This window comes from Micromys minutus (assembly GCF_963924665.1).
Source record: "Micromys minutus genome assembly, chromosome: 13".
NCBI lineage: Eukaryota > Metazoa > Chordata > Mammalia > Rodentia > Muridae > Micromys > Micromys minutus.
This window is the reverse complement of record NC_137982.1, coordinates 16,536,785-16,560,575: the sequence shown is the minus strand read 5'-3', so window position 1 is coordinate 16,560,575 and position 23,791 is coordinate 16,536,785. Positions and strand designations below refer to the sequence as shown.

General features: G+C 34.9%; 1 protein-coding gene across 1 annotated transcript in view; it reads left to right on the top strand.

Moving 5' to 3' along the window:
• LRP1B (LDL receptor related protein 1B) overlaps window positions 1-23,791 on the top strand; it is a gene marked incomplete at both ends in the record, with an annotated part of 1,929,155 nt that overhangs the window by 1,169,024 nt on the left and 736,340 nt on the right. Inside the window, 2 exons of the mRNA XM_080928219.1 lie at window positions 18,584-18,664; window positions 19,660-19,827. Of these exons, the coding sequence (XP_080784345.1) occupies window positions 18,584-18,664; window positions 19,660-19,827 (249 nt within the window). The remainder of the gene's footprint in view (window positions 1-18,583; window positions 18,665-19,659; window positions 19,828-23,791) is intronic.

Sequence of the window (23,791 nt, the reverse complement as noted above, 5' to 3'; positions counted from 1 at the left end):
CTCCACCACCTGGTACAAACATGAGTCCAAAGCCCAATAATTTTTCATGTAGGTTTGTACTGAAAGACCTCCAAATTGGGGAAGCCCGTCACTCAAGTACTGGGAGAACACGAACCCAAGAACTCACAGAGTGCCTATCTTGATGCAATCAGGCAAGAGGTTTATTTAGATCAGAGCTCTGTGGATGACACATAGCTCATGCAGGAAATAGAGAAGTCAACTCCTAACTCAAATGGGGAGCATAGGGAAAAATCACATAAGCAGTTAGCAACAGGAGCGTAGCAATTTTATTAGTTCATTCAAATTGGCACACTCTGTCTATTTTAGACATGATTCAACTCTAGGCCACTCTATTTTGAGGCATGCTGACCTTCATACTTGTTTCTTTCAGGACTGTGGAGCCAGACCTTATCAAGACCAGATAGTCTGCAGTTGGGCCATTTCTTTGAACATGCTATTTGGTTCTTATGCTTGAGACATACTTGTCCTCAAAGCAGGGTCCATGGGGCCAACTTAAAATTTTAACTCTTTCAATACATTAAATTTTAAACCCACAAACTCTCTACTCAATAAGATTACATCCAATGGACAAAGATATAAACTGCCCTTCTATATGAGGGTAAAAGACCTATAGAATCCCTTAAAAATATTCATATCTACTTATTGCCAATTAAGTCTACTTGGATCCATATCTGCTTTCTCCAACTCCATCTTGATTCTCTCCTGTCCCTTCAGACTCCTGCCTCTACTTCTGCCTCTCAACCTTTCCCTGTGTATCTCTCTTCTGTCCAAGCATATATTGCTTTAACATAATCTACAATTGTGTTTCATCCCTCCAGTACCCCAAGTCAACTCTTCCATATCCCCCCACTTATTCTCAAAAAATACTTTTTTCCTGATTATTATTACCACAGATACATATGTATGGATATGTGTGGCCAAATATATAAAATATAACTTGCAAAATCTATCTTTGGTGTGTATATCTGGTTTCAAGGCTATTCACTTTGAATTAGACAAAGTTACAGAATATATTTCTGGGAGTAGCTAACTATTCCTCTCTCCACAGTCGTAAGTTACAAGTAGTTCTTTACATAGGGAGTGTTACTCTAGAAGATATTAACATATCTATAGATATTGTCATTGCTTTATTCATTCTGCTTATTTATTTATTTATTTATGCTTCTAAGATAGATTGTCTTACTGCAAATTTCCTAAAATTCTATCTTGTATAATCTTTTTATTTTCTATGATGTTCCCTGATCAATATACACAGTAGCTGCAATATAAATGTATCTATTTTGATTGGGCTATGACAATTGACCCATGTATTGAATCTAGTTGTGGTTTCTTATGGTATTCTCTATTTGTTATTAAGAGGAGCTTCTTTCACTGGGGTTGGTAGCTGCACTTACCAATGTGTATAAGATCAAGATTTAGAGTTCAACTAGGAGTTATATTGTTCTAACAAAGAAGTGATATTAGTTTCTCCCCTAAGTTAGATGACCTAATTAGAACCAGAAACTTGGAGACAGTTCTAGTTATCTGTAATAGTTTTTAGGCCTAAGGTCCAATTAAACAGTCTTCATTACCACCAACATGTGGGCTCACTTCTATCTATATCTTTACATGCTATTCACTGTGGTCTTTCAAAGTTGTTATACCTGGGTAGGACTATGAAGTGATTCCCTCCCTTGGCAGTTTGTATAATAAATTCTAGTAGCATAAAAACTAGACTGCAGTAACAAGGCTTTCAGTTTATATCTATCTCAAACTATCTGAGTCTGAGTCCTAATTGTGTGTGTGTGTGTGTTTCACGAACAAAGACTTTATATTGAACATCTGACAGTCAGCTAAATTTATGTATGAATATATATGCGTAAATATGCATACATATGTATATATATTTTAATACGTACATTTTGCATGATTTTAGGTGGATATGAAATAACAAGATTCTTCGTTGTTCTATTGCACAATGTTGGTATTATTTGTAGATCCTCTCTTCTCCTATTGTGCTGACCTCCCAACCTTCTGCCTTGTTGATTCTCTACACTCTCCCACCAAAAAAATGCAAATAAATAAATAAATAAATAAATATGTTTGTTCTTTTTCTTGTTATGGTTTAAATTTTTGATATCTTCTTACCATGCATTTTGATCAAATTTATTACTCATTCCTTCTCCCTACTCCTTTTCCTATCTCTTTTCTTATTTTTTTTGACTGTCCTAAATTGTTAATTGGATATGAATTTTACAAATACTACTTGTATTAGTGGTAACAGTGGAGCTGGAGAGTATTGTGCTTTCTCCAGGCTGCATGGCAAGATCCACCAATAGTGTGGTGGAACTTGTGACCCTTTTCAAGGTCATGGCTCTTGCAGCCAGCAGATGTCACCCCATGCATCTTGCTGTGCTTGTAGACTAGTTTGGGGAGCCACTGAATTTTAGAATTTCTTCTGTAGCTTTATGGACTGGATCAATGAGGATAACATCAAAAAAAGTATATGTGGTATCTTCACCAACACAGTAGGAATTTAGGTCTCCCAAAGCTTCTTCCTCTACAGCTCCTGAATGTATTTATATGCAACCATTTTGGCTCCGCTGATGTCTGAGGCTAGACGGAAGTCTCTATCTAATTATCTTCCCACCTCTGTTTAGATGTTGCCAGTCTTCCACAGTCTTTGTGATTCTCAAGTGGAGAATCCTTGAGAGCAGTGGAGAATGCCCCGCTCTTATGTGCATAACTTTAAGCAATAAGGTGCAGGGCATCTCAAATGCCACCAGAGCCACCTGGCTTCCAAACCAATGTTTTCTGGATTTTTGTATCACAAGTTCAAGAATAAAATTTCTGGGCCCCAAAAAGCAAGAATGAGTTTTGGGTGAGAGATTAAGCCACAGAAAAGAGAGCACCTGTATATCACAGATAGATGTAGGGAACCGGAAACTAGGATGCTGTTTGTCAGCTGGTATTTTACAGTACCTTAGCTACAGCAGATACATAGAGGAGAGTGATTGTTAGTTCACTTGGAAGTCTGAGTATTATTCTCACATACAGTGTCCAGGTAGGGGGTGAAATAAACAGAAACAAACAACAAATGAAGAGGATAATAAAGCCAAGAGAAGATATCATTTTGTACTTCCTGGCTGATGGTCAGAAGAGAAATATAGATTCCAGGTTCTAGCCAATGAGTCAATAAAGAATTGTAGCATGATATTTTTTTCCCTAAACATTATAAACTGTTTCTAGCTCCCGTGTTCATTATATGGGTTCACATTTTCGCTGATTTTAAAATTGAGACAAGAATATTGGCAATTTTTATTTTTAAAATTTATCTTCTTATCTTCTATTAATTTTAAAATTATTAATATATGAAGATTTAAAAATGCTCTGTTCTTTTAACAACTGGTATCAATAAAAAGATAAATTTGTGCCTGTTAGAATAAGCCTTATTTATCTTTCTGTATTTTGGGATTTTTAATTTTTTTCTGATCTTCAATTTAACAATAAGTATCATTATTAAAAATATAGAAACAAAAGAAATAAGATAGCCAGTTTTACCTGAATATTTTTTAAGACGTGCTTTGAAATGTATCATATGCTACCTCCTTCTTTTGTGATTTTTGTTCTGTGAGTTTCTCTTTAAATATCCCTATGATTTTTGCTTTAAAACTGTAGGTAGTCTTTGGTAAGCTGTATTTTTTGTGTCCTCACAGGAATATGATATCATATTATTTTTTTTTGTTCTAACTACCTCATTGACTATTTAAGTCTATTCTGCAGCAGGTGAGAGGCTGAAACTAGATAGTGAAAAACAATTATAAAAAACTAAAACAGCCATGTATGCTTTGCTCTAATTCTGCCTTTCCTATTGTCCTGCATAAAGCTCAGAATCATGCACAGTATTTGGTACAGTAAACCATCCCCCAACTATTTTATACTTACCCTCCTCAAAAGATTCCTATGCAGTGGATTTTGGAAGAAATTCAAATATCTATTTTGAAGGCAAGGCAATTCATCTGATGATTACCATGAAGAAATAGATTGAAGCCTATGATTTCCACATGCCCTAAAAACTTAATTTGTTAAAGTAAAGCCTAGATAAATACATAAAAACATCAGCACAAATACAAGATCTTATCTCTACACAGATTAATGTCCATTCATAGTTGGATGATTGTGGAAGACCAGCAGGTTTCTGTCAACACTCTCACACTGAAATTGCTTTTCAATCTCTAGGGGCTACAGGGTCAACAGTCTGTATCTTACATCCCAATGACTTTAATATGTAGTCAGGTTTGTGGAAACATTCCCTAGAGCTATTATTGACCCCCTACCTCCAGGTGTTTCTTATACAAACAAGAAGTGCAGCCAGTAATGACCCAACCACAAATGTCCTTGAAATTTCTGAAAGAGTAAAACATAAGTGGCTGAAGAATGTCACAGAGGTTAAAGGCACATGTCTGTGAAGGACAGGGTTTATTACTCCTGTCAGCTTTCTGTCCATCATGAAAGGAAGTGAGGCCAAGAGCTCCAGCAGAACCTAGCATGAGCTGAGGCAGAAAGAGATCTTGGAGAAGTGCTATTTACTGCTTCCTCTGGTTTGTTCTGTTGCTTTCTTAAACAACCCAGGATAACCTGCCCAAGTAGCACTTCCCATAGTGAGAATCTTCCCATACATTTACCATAGAGAGTCTCATGGAAGCATTATCTCAATGAAATTTTCTTTTCCTACATTTTATATCGTGTCAAATTTACAAGGACAACAAAAACCAACAGCAACAACAAACAATTTAGGACATACACATCTAGAATATTTGTCAAAATTTTTATCTTAACAAAGTTCAATTTACTATTATTTTAAAGCCATCACATTAACACCTTGTATTTTTCCAGGAAATGGAAGATTTTCTTTTAGAAGTAACATCTTGAAAAGAGGCTCTTCATCTTTTGTTTGAGATGTACACATTGTGGCAGTAATTTCTGTCAATGTAGCTTGTCAATGATTTCAAAGATTTTCTTTTGAGAAGGTTTTAATACGCTGCTTTTCTTCGGAAAAGTATTTTCACATAGATTCTGTGTCTACATGACTATGTCTGGATATCAAATAGTGACTTCCAGGACTCTGTTTTCTCCTGCCATCAGATAGTCATGATGCTTGCCTACTTTCCTTCCTTCCTTTTCACTTTTTTAAATGAGTCACTCTGTGGAGCCCCCACCTCTTTAGTCCCCATGGTTATAGTTCTGGATAGTCTGGACTCATTTTGTAGAGCAGGATGGATTCAAACTCAAAGAGATTCCTCCACTTTTGCCTCTGAAGTGCTGGGATTAAGGGTACATATAGCTAAATGTGTTTGCTAGAAACAATATTTTTAAGAGATAGTTTGTCTTTAAAGGGTTCCCAAGAATGGTGCCTAGGTCCCCTTTTCAGCAAATGAGTAGCACTGGCACCTCAGTTCCTATGTAATTATTAGATATACCACCACACCTAACTATAGAAAAAGTATTCTTTCCTTCTCACATTGTCAAAGCATGGCCTTCTAACTTTAGCATTAAAAGTGCTACAGATTTGACTCACTTGGTCATTCTCATTGTCTGCATTAAAACTTGATGCTTGAGAGCACTGAAATTAAGATGTGGAGTCACAAAGGTTGTCAGGATATTACTTCTCTTAACTGCCTGGCAAGGTTTCAAGAACAGAGGAATGGAAACAGAAATTGTGGTACATTCACACAATGGAGTACTACTTGGCTATTAAAAACAATGACTTCGTGAAATTACTAGGCAAATAGATAGAACCAGAAGCTAGCACAGTCACAAAAGAACACATGTTGTATGCACTAACAGATAAGTATACACTAAACCAAAAAGCTCAGAATACCCAAGAAACAATTCACAGAACTTTTGAAGCTGAAAAGAAGGAAGGCCAGAATGTGAATGTCTCAGTCCTTCTTTCAAATGAGAACAAAACACTCACGGGTAGAAATATAGAATCTAAATGACAGAAACCAACACAAACAGGCAACATTAGAACCCAGCTTTCCTACCACAAAAAGCATTGTATATCCCAACACACCAGAAAATCAAGATTTGGACTTAAAATTGTGCCTCATGCTGATGATAAAGGGCCTCAAGAAGGGCATGAATAACTCCCTTAAAGAAATGCAGGAGAACACAGAAAAACAAGTACAAACCCTTAGAGAAACACAGGAAAATACAAGCAAACAGATGAAGGAATTGAACAAAACAATCCAGAATCTAAAAACAGAAATGGAAACAATAAAGAAAACACAAGGAGAGACAACCCTGGAGAAAGAAAACCTAGAAAAGAGGTCAGGAGTCAAAGATGCAAGCATCACCAACAGAATACAAGAGATGGAAGAGAAAATCTCAGGGGCAGAAGATAAGAAAGAAAGCATTGATACAACAGTCAGAGAAAATGTAAAAGTTACTAAAAATCTAACCCCAAAAATTCAGGACACATTGAGAAGACCAAACCTAAAGATAGCAGATGCAGAAGAGGACAAAGACTTCCAACTGAAATGCCCAGTAAATATCTTCAACAGAATTATAGAAGAAAACTTTCCTAACCAAATAAAGAGATAACCATGAACATACAAGAAACCTGCAGAACTCCAAACAGGTTGGACAGGAAAAGAAATTCCTCCTGACACATAATAGGCAGAACTCCAAAGGTTCAAAACAATGAAAGTATACTAAAAGCAGTAAGGGAACAAGGACAAGTAAGATATAAAGGCAGACCGATCAGAATTACACCAGACTTCACAACAGAATCTATGAAAGCTAGAAGATCCTGAAAAGAAGTTACACAGACCCTAGAGAACAAAAATGCCAGCCCAGGTTACAGTATCCAGCAAAAATTTCAGTTACTATAGGTATAGGAAACAAGATAATCCAGGGCAAGACCAAATTTACAAGATATCTGTCCAAAAATCCAGCCCTACAAAGAATAATAAATGGGAAAGTCCAAAACAAGGAGGGAAACTACACCCAAGGAAAAGCAAGAAAATTTTCCTCTTGCAACAAAACCAAAAGAAGAAAAGCACACAAACATAATTCTACCTCTAACAACAAAAGTAACAGGAAACAAAAATCATTATTCCTTAATATATCTCAACATCAATAGACTAAATAAAAAACATAGACTATCAGACTGGACACATAAAGAGGACCCAGCATTTTGCTGCATATCGGAAATTCAACTCAGGAACAAACACAGGTACTACCTCAGAGTAAAAAGTTGGGAAAAAGCTTTCCAGGTAAATAGTCTCAAAAAAACAAGCTGGAGTTGCCATCCTAATATCTAAGGAAATAAATTTTCAACCAAAAGTCATCACAAAAGATAAGAAATAACAGTTTTTACTCATAAAAGTAAAAATTTATCACAACTAATGCTTAATCCTGAACATCCATGCTCCAAATACAAGGGCACCCTCATTCATAAATTCTACTAAAGCTCAAAGCATCTAGTACACTACAAACAATAGTGGGATACTTCAATACCCCACTCTCATCAATAGAAAGATCATAGAAGCAGAAAATAACAGAAGTTATGAACTAAATGGATTTAACAGACATCTATAGAATATTTCAATCTAAAATAATTGTATGTATCTTCTTCTCGGCACCTCACGGCACTTTCTCCAAAATTGACCATATAGTCAGTCACAAAATAGACATCAACAGATACAAGAACATCGAAATAATCCCATGCATCCTATCAGATCACTGTGGACTAAGGCTGGTCTTTAATAACAACAAAAAATCCACACATACATGGAAGCTGAACAATGCTCTACTCAATAATAGCTTGAAAAAGAAAAAAATCAGACTGTTTAGAATTTAACAAAAATCAAAATTCTATGGGATACAATGAAAGCAGTGCTAAAAGGAAAACCCATAGCTCTGACCACCTCCAAAAAGAAACTGGAGAAAGCATACACTAAAAGCTTGACAGCACACCTGAAAGCTCTAGAACAAAACAAAGCAGATATACCCAAGAGGAGTAGATGGCAGGAAATAAAGTGAGGGCTCAAAACAACTACATAGAAGTAAAGAGGACAATACAAAGAATCAAGAAAACTAGGAGCTCTTTCTTTGAGAAAATCAACAAGATTGAAAAACCCTTAGCCAGACTAAGGAGAGGGCACAAAGAGAGTATTTAAATTAACTGACAAAATGAAAAATAAATGGGAAGACATAACAACAGAAACTAAAGAAATTCAAGAAGTCATCAGATCCTACTACAAAACCCTATACCCAACAAAACTGAAAAATTTATAGGAAATGGACACTTTTCTAGACAAATACTAGGTACCAAAGTTAAATCAGGATCAGATAAACAATGTAAACATCCCCATAACTCGGATAGAAATAGAAGTAGTCATCAAAAGCCTCCAAACCAAAAAAGCCCAGGACTGGATGGGTTTAGTGCTCAATTCTATCAGAGCTTCATACAAGACCTAATACCAATACTCTCCAAACTTTTCCACACAATAAAAACAGAGGGAGCACTACGCAATACATTCTCCAAAGCCACAAATAAGCTCATTTCTAAACCACACAGACACTAAAAAGAAAGAGAACTTACAATCAATCCCCCTAATGAGCATTGATGCAAAAATACTCAAAAAATTTCTTGCAAACCAAATCCAAGAACACATTGAAACAATCATCCACCATGACCAAGTATGCTTTATCCAAGTGACGTAGGGATGGTTCAACACACAGAAATCCATCAACATAATCCACCATATAAACAAACTTAAAGAAAAAGAGACCCATGACTCCAGGTGCATATGCAGCAGAGAATCATTCTCTGGCATCAATGAGAGGAGAGGAATATTATCCAGAGAAGGCTGGTTTTCCCATTGTAGCAAATTGCCAAGGCACTGAGGAGGAAGAGGGAGAACCTTCAGGGAAGAAATAGGAGCGGGAGGGGAATAGGACTGGTTGAAAAGCAAGTAACGCCTGAAATGTAAATACAGTGAACATTCAATATAAAAAAAAATAACTTTGAAAAAATTATTTATTTCAGAAGGTGTTTCTTTATCTATATTAAGACCAAGAATAAAAAATAACCTGAATTGAGAAAATGACTCATTGGATAGGATCACTTTTTGACTAACCGTGAAAATTCGAGATAGTATCCAAGTACTCCTGGCCACACATACTTGTAATCCGAGGGTAGAAACTGGAAAATCACTTGGATTTGTGGCCACGTTTCCAGCTTCAGTCTCAATGAGAAATGCTGTCTCAAATTAAGTAGTCATACCATGCAAATATTGTCTGGCCTTCAGACATGCAAACACAGGAACACATGAGCAATGTGCATGTGAACCCCTCTACCACATACACTTAGCATAACTCATTGCTCTCATGAGGGACCAACAAGAAATACAAGTGTTTTCAGCATCTGATCCAGTGTTTAGGAAAATTGTTTTGCTAGTGAATTTACTGCACTACTCACTCACTTGTTCTATTTGTCCTTCGCTTCTATTAGTAGGTTAATGCCAATGTTAATGTCATCTCTCAGTCACATTAAAATGTCCTCTTCAAGTCCTTGCTATGCTCCAAAGTTTGTGCATAGAGAAGTGGTATATTTCTTATCTCCCTGCTTGAGAGGAAGCAATGGATAGCTATAAATTTAAAGTCAGCCTGGTCTACATAGTAACTTCTAAACCAGCATGGAACCTAAGGCGACTTTATATCAAAAAATATAACAAATAAATGAACCAATCTCTTATGTGCCTAAGTCTGCCCACTAGGGATCAACGAATGCGTTAAGTTCAATTCCATTTTTCATCATTGCTCTGAAATATATTTTCATAAAAAGAAACTTCAGCATGATTGAGTTGATGGTTATCCAGATGCTGCAATGGCAATATGTGTCTATCATTTTATATGACAATTGTCACAGATTGGGTACAATGTACGTTTGAAGAACTAACTGATGCTGTCTTCCCATTGTAATGAAACCACATAAATAAGGACAAACACTGTTTTCTGTAAATGCACACTAGTTGTTATGAGCAAGCCATTGTGTCTGGTGAGTGTCAGCATGACTGGCATGCCGTGGATGGATGCCCAGGAATATCTCAAGTTCACCATCTCTGTATATGATTTTACTATTTTTAATTGTGGGTGTTTGTGCACACGTATCTGCATGCGGTAGGTGTATATGCAGGCTCCAAGCAGCCCAGAGCCATTGGATCATTATGCAGCTAGATTTGTAGGCAGGTTTGAGCCACCTGACATGATTTTGGGACCCAAAGTCAGGTCCCTCATAAGAGTGCTCTGAGCTCTCAACCACTGAGCCGTCGCTCTAGCTCCCATAGAAATATATTTTTTAAAGTAGGCTAGCCATTGTCCTTTCAGTGCACGCTCTTTACCACAGTAGAACATGATAATTTTAATTTGCATGAGATAATTTATCCACGTGTGTTTTTTACTGTAATATGAATGTATATGAGCTAATAAACATTTATATAGCACTTTTTATTGAATTTTTAAATCTTACTGAAGCTAGGTTCTTTCATCTTTTCTTGGGATGACTAATATGATTGTATAGTTTGCTAGCTTCAGGCTTGAATTGAACATGGCTTTGTTTTAATACCAAACATTTTTGCTGCCAGGAGGTACGGCCACTTTTTGACATGATTTCATTCTTTAGGTCTAAAAAAAAATACTTCCTAAAATGTAATTAATAATAATAATAATAACAATAATAACAAGTAGTAATATTAATTGTAGTAGTAATAGAAGTAGTAAAAACAGCAGACAAGCAGATCCCATGATTTTAGTTTCCACATAACCGGTTTAATTGTATCAGTACTTTTGTTTGTGTAGAGACTGACATCAGCAGAGCTAAGCTTTGCTTACTGCTATCAGAAGAATTTTCCAGTCTTCACTACCATCAGATCAGAAAATATATACAGTTTATATATTGTTCTTCTAATATATATATATATATGTATATATATATAGATAGATAGATAGATATAGATATAGATATAGATATCTGTGTGTATGTATATATCCACCCATCTACTGAGGACTACAAATTCATAAATCTATGTGTCTCAAAACTCCTTTTACATAATTGTTTTCCAAGCTTGTTGGGAATTTTGTCTTCCCTAGATGTTGCCAAACACCGTTATTAACACATCTAAGCAGCTCCCATGCTTCTGTCTTCCTGAAGCTTCCTTCTTGCATGCAGTGTCAGGGCATTTCTGAGTTTTCTTGTGACATTTTGCTGGCCCCATCACCTTTGTCCCATTCTCCATTTTCTTTGAGAAAGAGCATACTACATTCTAAAAACTCATATCCCTGTACTTTACTATTGTGAATTTTGCAAGTCAAATGTGATTCAAGAACAGGCTTTTGCCATTCGGCTCTTCTGCTGTTAATTGTCTGTGAGCTGGTTATTGTTCTTTTTGAATCTTATGACTCACATATGATTAGAAATTATTTCAATATGTATTCTCCATATTTTCTGCTGCCATGTCTTTGCTATATTTACTTCTATTTTCATGGTTACCTTTTGCATTTATTCCTTTTCACCTCTTATTATATAGATATGGTAATCTCTTTAGATCGTTCAGTTTAACCAACATTAGCTTTAAGTTTATTCTTTGTAAATTCATTTTTTATATACAATGAAATATTATCATATCCAACCCCCTAGTTTTCTATTCCGAATTCCACTTGTATCCCTCTGAATGACTCTCTCACACTTGGGGTATATCTGCTTGAAATTTTATTTTTCAATATGAAAGAAGAGAGTATCAATACCAAGGATTAATGGTTTATTTATGAATGCAAGCAAGAAGTGAATTGACCAAAACTAAGGATATATGAGAATGCCTTTGGAAACCACACAGAAAGCAAATTTTAAAATATAATTCAAAACTTCAGTGTACTGGTATATAATTTACCTCATTCTTTCAATGTGTAAATCCAAGAACTATTTTTATTTTTAGATGCCCTGATTTTTTCTCTTTTCACGTTTGCCTTTAGACTTAGTATATCTATTTATTACTGTCTTCATTATTTAAATATATCAAATTTATTGTATCATTCATTTTTACTTTCTATTTGTAATCTTCACAGATATAGCTAATGTTTTAAACATTTGAAGATCAAGTCAGGCTAATCCTATTTTTGGTTAAGTATACTGAACTTTACTTGCCAAGATTTTTATTACCTTTTCTATATTTTATAAAACTTATTTTTGAAAACTTGAATTTTGAGGAGATGTGATATTTAGATACTATTTGTGTGTCTCTGTGGTATTCCTATGTGGCTCTGTCTGAGAATGTGCAAAATGGGCACTTTTATACATTTTAGTTTTAAAAGCCTTAGATTAACTTTACATTAGTTTTTCACATGGACATTTTCCTACGTTGTAAAGTCCAGATTGTAAAATAAATGAGATGGTTATAATTTTTAATGGAGTTGTCAGAGAAGGAGTTAGAGAAAAGAATAAAGAAGCTGAAGGGGTTTGCAACCCCATAGGAAGAACATGATCAACCAAAAAGACTCCCCAGAGCCCACAGGGACTAAATCACCATCCATGAGTACACATGGATGGACTTATGGCTCCAGCTGCATATATAGCAGAGAATGGCTCTTTAGGCATCAGTGGCAGGATAAGCCCTTGATCTTGTCCAGGTTTGATGCACCTCTGCAGGGGATTGTCAGGGCTCAGGACGGGGAGGCAAGATGGGTTGATGGGTGGCAGAGAATCCTCATAGGAACAGAGGGAGGGCTGATGGAATAGGGAGTTTCTGAAGGAAATCCAACAAAGGATATAACATTTGAAATGTAAATAAAAAATGCAATGTGAGAGAGAGAGAGAGAGAGAGAGAGAGAGAGAGAGAGAGAGAGAGAGAGAGAGAGAGAGAGAGAATTTTTTCACTCATCTATATTTTTGAGACCTGCTTTAAGCTAGGAGTAGATTTGAATTGATCATGAAGCTAGGACTGAGACCTTTATCTACTGGGATCATATTCTTAAATGGAACTATATACAGTACTGTATCCACTTTATTGACATTAATATTCCAACTTCTTAATTTATAGGCAAAATATAAGTTTACATATGCAAGCACCAAGCAAATGCATGGTCCACACATTATTTTTTGAATACCATTTCCATTAATCTTTCATTTGTTACACTTTAGCAAACAGATTTAAATGTTTGTTTTTTTTTGGGTTTTTTTTTTTTTTTTTTTTGTGGCTATTCTATTGCAAGAACAATTTACTGTATTTCATGAACTTTCATTAGTGATGTTCTTTATATACTTCCATGCCCTTTTCCCCCCTTCTAGGCTTATACTATCTAAACATCGAATTTCTAAAACATTTCCTAAACCTACTCTAGGATGTTTGTGAAAAAAAGAACCCTCCTGAAACTCTTTCTGTTTCTCCAAGCCTTTGTGGACTTTCAATTAAGGGCTTTTAAAGATCTGAGTTTTGTATGATCTAGAACTTTCCAATGTTTCCCCTCTCCCATTGATCTGCTCTTGCATGAATATTTCAATCACAATACCTTTATGTCACTTCTTTCTAGCACAAAGTTAAAACAACCTAAAGTGATTTTTTGAAATTTTGTGTTTGGAAAGAACACAGAGTGCCTTTGCCTTTTGAATGGCACATTCTGACAAATAAGCTATGACTTGAAAATACTGTAACCCAGAAGCACACATAATATGATTGGCCTACAGATCAACCACAGTGTAGAGTAGAACACATGAAACAGACTCAGGCCTCCAGTCAGCTGACAGCTGAACAAAATCATCTGCAGCAACTTTCTAATGGACTGCTGCATATCTCACATGACTTCTTAAATACTTGTATCAAAAGCACTCTGTAATGTATTTCTATAACCTAGAAGTTTATATGTGATAAAATTCTAAATAAAAATCTTAAATAATTAGCCTTTGCAATATCTTTAATTTACTGTACACAGTAATAATCTAGGGGTCAAGATTTAAATAATATTACTAGGTATTGCATTAATTATTGATAAGGCTAGGATCTCTATTCAGGGTTATATCTCTAAAAATTTAAAGCCTTATACAAAGTATTGCAAGTATGCCCCATCTAATGCGCCTCTACCAAAAAAGTAGAAAAAGGGGGAAGTGAGTAAAATTTAGAAAAATAGAAGCATAAAGTCTGTACTATACTTAGTTTTATAACTTTTTATATTGTTGGATGTTTCAATATCAGAACTATGGAATATGTTAAATTAAATGTGTTATTCTATACTTACTCCAAATATGTGTACAAGTGTACAATCTTAAAGTGCATCTATTGTATGTCTACTAAAAGCTGACATTCACATACATATTAAATATTCTGATTTCACTTAAATCGTTTATTAAATCTACATTAAACAGTATCAAGTAGCAATATTTGTATAAATAAAAAGACAGTCTATGTCCTCAAAGTGAAAATTCACCCATGTAACAGAATTCCTCTACATCACTAAACCATTTTATAGATATAATAAATATACAATTGACCACATTGCTCTAATGAGAAAGACTACTGAGATAACAGGAATAATGTCAAAGTGAAATAAAGGCCATAAAAATAAGCAATCTGTTCTATAAGAGTCCAAATCCTTGGGAGACACTGCTAGTACCAATATCTGAACAGTCTCTCTCAGTAGATATAGTTTAACAAGAGTAACATTTAAAGGCATCATTTCATTCATGAAGAATGCAACCTTTTATCTTTCCCAAATCATCCTCTACTGTAGTATCATTAGATGTTCTAGATAATGATCATAGCAGCCCATGAAAAACTAAAGTGATCTGATGTCAGTCATAGCAATTTTCTCGGCCACTTGCACTGCTTGTGAAGTATCCTAAGTTGAGTAGTAAAATTTATTCCTCATTAGTGCTTAGAAATGATGATTTCGGCACTCAGGCCATCTGCCACCAGGAACAGCTAAGATCCAGGGACACAGGCCTCGTCAGACTGCACTTCTATGATATTACCTTATCATCTAATGTCACAGGAATATCTGTATACTCACACACATTTGGACAGATATGTCAATTCCATTATATAGGCTATTGGCTATATGACATTGAGATTTCAATGACAATTGCTAAGCTAGAGTCTTCAAGGAAAGAAGGAAGGCAATATTCAGGTAAGAGTCAGGAAAAAATTGTACATGAAAGTGGCATACCTGGGAGCCATTTTTCTAAATGGTACAAGCTAGGTAAATAGAGACACCAAGAATGAAAAAACCATAGTTACTTGAATGACATAATGTCATTCAAGTAACTTTATAATAAACTTGATGGAAACGATATAATTAAAAAACTGAGCAAACTCTCAGTCACAATTAAAAGGTAACAACCCATTGATCTAACTTAAATGTTTTCTGTAGCTGACTTAACCAAGGTAAAATATAGTTTTTTTTCCCACTGTAATTGTAATTGTAACAGGATGAAATGTGATATGCTTTATGGTTTGTCATTTTTGTCTTCTGTAGAATTTGTAAATATTTCTAAATGTTCTATACTTTGTACTGAAGGACTTCAAGTCAAAGTATATGTATACGTAGTAAAGAAAACCATGATTACTTAGTTATTTATCAAAAATAAAAATTCATGACAGTATTTTAATAAAATGACTATACAAAATGGATATTTAGGTACAAATTTATGTGTTAAAATAGCACTAATATAAAAGAGGTAAAACATTAACTTCAAGAGGCTCTTTAGTTTTAGGGTAAAGTTGCATAATAACTATACACCATTTTTGCACATTTGGGCACTAGCACTAGGATAGTAAGAAATAGGTGAAATGTATCTTTTTACCCAGTGTCCAGTGAAAGACGTATATTTCATGTATTCTTCCTAACAGGCATGACACTATTATAAAACATAAGTTAAAATAATTTTGACGTTTAATCTGGCAGCTATACCATTTATCTGATGCCAGCCACTACTTTCTGCAAGGAAGAAATGACTTCAGAATTTTCCTGTCAGAATTACATTTTACTTTTGAATAGCCTTCAGGATGCTTTATCGAGTCAAGAAAAGCCTATTTATTATATATAATTCTTTTGCAAACTTAAAATTGCATGGCAATGATTTAAACAGAACATAAACAAAACAAAAGAGAATATTTAGATACTCATTTCAAATGTTAAATTCATATTTGTATGAGTGGAATAAGAAAACAGAGCAGTCACCACATTCAGGAGGCTGAACAGAGGAATCATTAGTGTGAGGCCATCATGAGACAAACGTGTTCATGTTAAACTCTATGTGAACAGAAGGTATATGGATCCTCTAAGAAACTCAAGACTGATTTTATTTTAAATTTATTCAATTATTTCTCAGTTTTTGAGGCATAGTCTTCTTGGCTATAGCTTCCTTTAATTTCATTGCTGAAATTTGTCTCCTTTTCAATATATTCTTTGAGTTAAATTTCTGCTTAAGTGTCTCTGGTTTTATGACAAGTATATCTCTCTTTCTCTGTCCCAATGCTGAAATTATGAATCTGGACAAAAAAAATTAAGAACCAAATATTAAAATAATGTAAATATTTAAAAATTCAGGCCTGGTCAAAAACAAATACATATTTATTTATATAGTGAAACAATTTATAATGTAAAGAAATATCTATTTGGGGAGATTATGCATAAAATTGGATATGATAAAAAATAGTAATAAAATATGTTAGAAATAGGAATGACCATATGGCTTTAAAAAAGAAATTCCAATTGGGAGACGTTGGTGATCATGGGACCATGGGACGTTTCTGAGCTGTCAAGTTGATAATGACAAAACTGATTGGACATTATCTGTGTTTCTCATCTTTTTATCATTTTTATTGGATATTCTCTGTATTTACACTTCTAATGCTATCCCCTTTCCACCCTTTGATCCCCTCTCACCCCTTTTCCATGAAGATGTTTCCATTTCTGACTACCCACTCTTATCTCAGTGCCTTGGCATTCCCCTAAAATGGGAAAACAAGCCTTCACTGGACCAAAGGCCTCTTCTCCCATTGATGCCAGACAATGCCATACTCTGCTACATATGCAACTGGAGTCATGGGTTTCCCCATTTGTACTCATTGTTTGGTGTTTTAGTCCCTGGGTGCTCTGGAGAGTTTGTTTGGTGGATAATGTTCTTCCCATGGACATTTTCAGCTCCTTCACTCCTTTCTCAAACTCCTCCTTTGGCAGACCCATGCTCGGTCCAATGATTAGCTGCAAGCATCCTCTTTTGTAAGAGTATGGCTCTGGAAAAGCCTCTGAGGAAGCATCCATATCAAGTTCTGGCCATTAAGCACTACTTGGGCATCAGAAACAGTGACTGGATTTGGTGGCTGCTTGATAAATATGGCTAATTTTGTTTGTTTTTATTTTTTTCAAATTAACTAGTTATAAAAATTTCAAATTTAAAACTACAAACACATTCAGAAGTAGTTAATAGATATATAACTCTTAAATTAAAAAAAAATTTAGTCACCTTAAGTGTAGTATGCCCAAGAAGAATTTATTTTAGAAGTCTTGTAAGAAGTCCACAGAATATATCTGATAACATTAGTGATTATTTTTCTGTCAAATATCTTAAGATTCTAGACAATGTCTTCTAAAGAGAAAATGTTGACTAAAATTCTATATTTTCTTGAGAGATAAGGCCTAATTCTAAGAAATCCTCAAATCCTTAGGTGAATCATTTCACTGTCTACCAATAAAGTTAGTACTATATTTCCTGCAAAACTCTGAGTTTGAAATATTGCTAAATTGTTCAGCACATTATTTTTCTCTGATTATTATTATTTTTTTAATTTTCAAAATTATCTGTGGCTGTTACATTAGTCCTGGCATCTGGATTTATTAGCATGTTAAAATGTTAATCGGATTTACTGAATCAAATATTTGTCTTTTATCATTATTATTATTTATTGGAAGGGAGAGGAAAGAGGTGTTTTTTTATTCAATTGGTTTTTAATTTAATTGATTAAGTCTCAACTTGAAAATCTTTATTGTTTTCTCAGTTTTCTCTCACTTCTTAATGAGTTTAATTCATAGTGCCAAAGTCTTTGTAAATATATGGTAGCAACTAAACTGACCTCATTAATCGATGAATTCATTTCTTCTTACAATCTTAGCATCCTCAGAGGTCAGTCTAATAATGATCCTGTTTGGTTTCTGAATTTACAGACTCTTACAGTGCAGATGCACAGGAGCAATATTTCATAACAGCACAGCAGAACTTGGTTCCTATTATTCATAGAATAATATTTTAGAAAATATTATGAGTGCTAATAATATGCCATCCAAAAGTTCTCCTAGGCTTTTGTGGTAGTAAGAAATCCCTTATTTCAGACATTCGAGTGAGGTTTGGACATTAAGAAGTTCTCTTTAATATCCTTAAGAAGTTATAATCATGGTATTGGTTCATCTGCAGTCTCCTATGCCTTTCTAGAGGAATAGAGTTCTGATCACACTCTAAATGGGGTACAAATCAAATCAAGTTCAGTTCATGATATGTTTTTTATAATCTCTTTTACATCTTTCACAGAATTTCCAACCTGTGAGCCACTAACTCAGTTCATATGCAAGAGTGGGCGATGCATCAGCAACAAATGGCACTGCGACACTGGCAAGTATCAAGTACTCACTGCACAACACTGAAGCGGTTGGGGTCCAGCTGTCTGGGCTGCCCGGCTTTCTTCAAAGGAAACTGCAAACAAACTTGCACTGTCAAGCAGAGTAGCTAAGAAAAGTAGTGAGTGGGAAGCTGGCGTGTCACTGAGGATCACCATTAAGAATAATGGAGCATGATATTTGTCCCATGGGAATCTGACACAGCTTCATTTTCAGATATCCGTGTCCAAAGATGAACATAGGAAACTATTAAGGAAATTAGCTGGGTATTTCAGGTTCCCAAAGCATTTATGTAACATCGACCATTTATGAATCATTATGGAATTCTCCAGATGATCTTAGCTCTTGTTAAATTGCCTTTAAATACAAGTACTTTTCTTCTTGTACTTCATTATATCATTATGCCAAGTTATTCTAAATACAGGTCAATGTATTATATATTAATTAATGTTATTTTGTCCCATTTAATTCACTGTTTTCTTGGCTTTTTTTTTCTGTTGCCAGCATTGAGTATAAATAATTTTTAACGTGAACATACACTTTCCATATATAAATCTAGACATGTAGGTAGCAGGAGAGGAAAAGACCTTAAATCATCATGTCAAAGTATAGAGACAAAGCCACTGGGTGGAAGATAGAGCTACAAGTTCTGTGGCACAGAAGTAGTAGCTTTGAGTAGGAATTTCAGCATTTCCCATAGACACTACTTGTAGCAGAGAGGCAATTAATTGATGGTTACTTATCTCTAAATTAATTAGATTTTTTACCTACAAAATGAAATGTCAGTGCATTCCTTCTTTTATTTTAGCTTGTGCTATAAATCAGAAGAGATGCAATATCTGAAGACAATTCCTGTTGTTTGGAAATTTCAGTTATGCATTTACCTTTCCTTTTCCAAACTTATGAGCAAGTTCTGCACAGAAGATATGACAAATGCGAGAGAAAATTCTTCCACGTTATCTTGTACTAGCTTTCACTATTCCTTTACAGATGATGACTGTGGGGACATGAGTGATGAGGTGGGCTGTGTTCACTCCTGCCTTGATGACCAGTTCAGATGTTCAAGTGGCCGGTGTATCCCAGGGCATTGGGCCTGTGACGGTGACAATGACTGTGGAGACTTCAGTGATGAAGCACATGTCAATTGTACCAAAGAGGGTCAGTAATGTTATAAATCCATAAAATCTTACTAGAGTTTGATATGTGGTTAAACTATTTATAGCTCATTATCAAATCACACATGTTAAGAATGTACATGTAGAACAGGACAAAATAACCAAGACCTCTGTTTTTTAATCTTTTCTTTTTTCTTTATTGTTTCTTACTTCAGTGATATCCACTATCTTATTACTTTCTGTGCTCTTTGCTTTGTACATTCAAAATTCTAAAGAATCTCTAAGGAAAACAAAAATTATACAGAAAGTATAGTTACCCTTTAATATTATACCAAATTTATGTCTTTGAGATTTGAGGTAAGCGTTTAATAATTCTATATTCCACATTTCCATTTTGAACTGGTATAGTACCTGAATAAAATAAAAGAGAGCAAAGAGCTCATGACTGCAGTCTTCAATGTATCTGAAATAAAGCAGACCTTGTGAAGAGCATATGTTGCATTGTTAAACATCATCTACTATCAGGCATGTTATTAAGTGACTTATGCTTTTATTGCTTTGAAGAGACACAGAGGCCAAGACAACTCTTATAAATGAAAGCAGTTAATTGGGGCTGGCTTACAATTTCAGAGGTTTTGTCTATTATCATCATGGTAGAAAGCAAGGAAGTGTCCAGGTAGGTAGGGTGCTGGAAAAGGAGCGGAAAGATCTATACATTGATTCACATGCTGCAGGAGACTGTGTACCACACTGGGCATAGCTTAAGCATAAGAAATCTCAGACACTGCATGCATAGTGATACACTTCCTCCAACAAGTCCACATATATTTCAATGAAGCTCTGCTTCCTAATAGTGTCACTCTCTTTAGGTGAAGCATTCAAACATATACATCTATGGAGACAATTCTTTTCAAACCATCATAGTCAGTTAAAAATAATATTATAGTCATAAAAATATGTTAGCTCATAAAACAATAAAATTTTCATCTTTATAATTTAACAGACAATTTCTATTAATAGAATTTATTTATTAATGCCATTAATATTTATTGAGTACTAAAGGATAACTAATATGATTAAAATCCCATGGACTCCCTCTAAATAGGCCATGTGAACACTGACAAACATTAATGATCTTTAATTAAAATGTTTGAATCTGGAAACTCAATTATGCTGTGAGTGTTTAGTTTTCCAAGGCTTTCCTAAGCAAATACATCTGCCTTCTCTAGTATTTGACATCTGACATGGTTGCTAGGGTCTCAGGGATTTTCTTTCAAATGGTAATCTCTCTGTCTTTGGAAACAATGGCTAGATATATACTAGAACATGAAATAATAGATCCTGGCTTTTGTCAGAATTTTCCCATTGATTCATTTTTATTTGAACTCTAAAACAAGAATCATAGAGATGATTAAAATATGGCTGTTCAATCTCTTATCCCTGAGGCAAAGAAACGCAAGAAAATCTATTGTTGGTCTTGAAAGGACTCATAATTTGGTGGGAGGTTGGTGGGTAAACAATAGAAGCTAGAAAAGAAGCAGAAAATTACTAAAATTTTTTTTCTTGTGGATATTTGAATTCAATTCAAATTGTCTTCAAATCAGGAGGATATTGAATTATTCATAGAGCTAATATTAAATATTATTTGTCTCTTATTATCGAGTATGCAATAACTTTATGTCCTCTCTTCATTTCCTTCTCATGCCTCTCTCAATAGATATGGGAATGTATAAAATGAAAATCCTTGTTATTAAACAGGCATAGAAAAAGTTGCAAGAAGGTCGTTTTGTTTGTAAGATAAAAATTTGAAGCATTCACCTGGAGGGTGGTTGACAGCTCATTACTGCACTGCAGTTAAACTCATTTACCCTCCTCACATATGTCGGTTTAGGTTCCTCATAGGGTTTGCATCTGTGACCTGCGGGCAATGCACCATGATATGCTATGAAAGATAAATTGCCACAAGTTAACGTATTTTCACTTGAGAAATGGGATTCTATCTCACTATTCTATGCTTATAGATTTCAAGTTAAAGAGAACATCATTGCACGTTAAGAATTTTGAAAGGAACTTTCAACCTCAGAACTACCCAAAGCCTCTTTTAGACCTTAGAAAGTGCTTCCAGTTGAGTTATCATACTGAATGCTTATAGTCTACCACTCATTTTCCCCACATATTGCCGCTTTAAAGGCCAAATTTTCAGTGTTACCTTCTTATGTGGTAGGACAGTAAAAGTATCATTGAGAGAATCTATATGATTCCTGGAAATGTTTCAAGAAATATATGAAAGAACATGACTTATATTTTATTTTGACTTGTAAACTATACAAGGATTTTCTAACTAAACATGCTACATGATGAGGACAGGTCACGGAATTTGAGTAAAGATCACATTCTAGATTGGCTTTAGGAAAAGATAATCCAGAATACTTCAAATCAAATTCATTAGTTTCATTCTTTATTATTTTGATTATACTTTCTGGTATAGAAGTTATAAAATAACATTGATACATAGAAGGAAAGTTTTGATTATATATAAGATATGTGGGTCTACTAAGGACTTTATGTAATTAGTCATATATTTCAGCTTCAAAGCATGCTGTGGAAGAAGATGGAGGAGTTTCTGGCTTGAATTTGAAGACTAGCTGTCAAAACTCATTAACCTTCCTATATAATTTCTCAGCCTTTTGCTCTATACTTTATGGAAAACAAAGCATATGGTGCAGTCCCTCTTGACTGAAATTATTTTCAAAGGAAGCAAACAGTACATGATGTACTTTCCATATAGAACCTCAATATTATAAATTCTTACTCAATATGTGTTCTCTCTGATATCACATTCATAAAGGAAGTATTTCTATGGTCATGGTTGTTTTTTCATCAACATGGATAGGTATTTCCAAGAAAAAAGATCACTTCTGGGTTAACAAGCATCTATCCCTCTCTCTCTTTTTTTTATTTGATATTTTATGTACTTACATTTCAAATGTTATCCTTTTTCCCCATTCTTCTCACTCCCATACCTGCCCTCTGCTTCTATAAGAATGCCCCCACTACCACATACACATTCCCACCTCACTGCCCTGGAGTTACCCTACACTGGGGAAGCAAGCTTTCATAGAAACAAGAACTTTTCTCCTATTGATGCCAGTCAATGCCATCTTCTGCTATATAAATGACTGGAGCCATAGGTTTCACCATGTGTATTCTTTGTTTGGTGGTTTATTCTCGGAAGATCTGGGGTTCTAGTTGTTTGATATTGTTGTTTTTCCCATAAGGTTGCAAAACCCTTCAACCCCTTTACTCATTTCTCTAACTCCTCCAGTGAGGTCCCCATGCCCAATCCAATGGTTATCTGCTAGTGTCCTCATCTGAATTGGTATGTCTCTGTCAAAGCCTCTCAGGCAACATCTATATTAGGCTCCTGTCAGTAAACAATGCTTGGCATGAGCAAAGTGACTGGGTTTGGTGGCTGCATATGGGATGGATCCCCAAGTAATTCCATGCACTCTTTCAGATCATTATGAACTAAGGCTGGTCTTCAATAACAACAAAAACAACAAAAGGCCCACATACACATGGAAGCTTAACAATGATTTACTCAATGATAATTTGGTCAAAGAAGAAATAAAGAAAGAAATTAAAGACATCTTAGAATTTAATGAAAATGTAGACACAGACTGCCCAAAATTATGGGACAAAAAGAACACAGTGCTAAGAGGAAAACATATAGCTCTAGAAATACTTATTGCATGTGTACAAGTTGCTGGGTGCTCTGTCATGTGACCTCTTATTACATTCCAAATGCAGTAAACACGCTATTGAAAATTACACATGCATTCATCTTCAATGCTGATTTATCACTGGTAATTTTGATCTGACACATAAGGTACCATGTAATTTGTTAATACTTGTGCTCATACATGTTCATATTCCACTGTCCATGCGCTATTTTTGTTCTATTCCAGTCATCTTTTCTCCTACTTTGAAACCGATGCTGGTGCCTC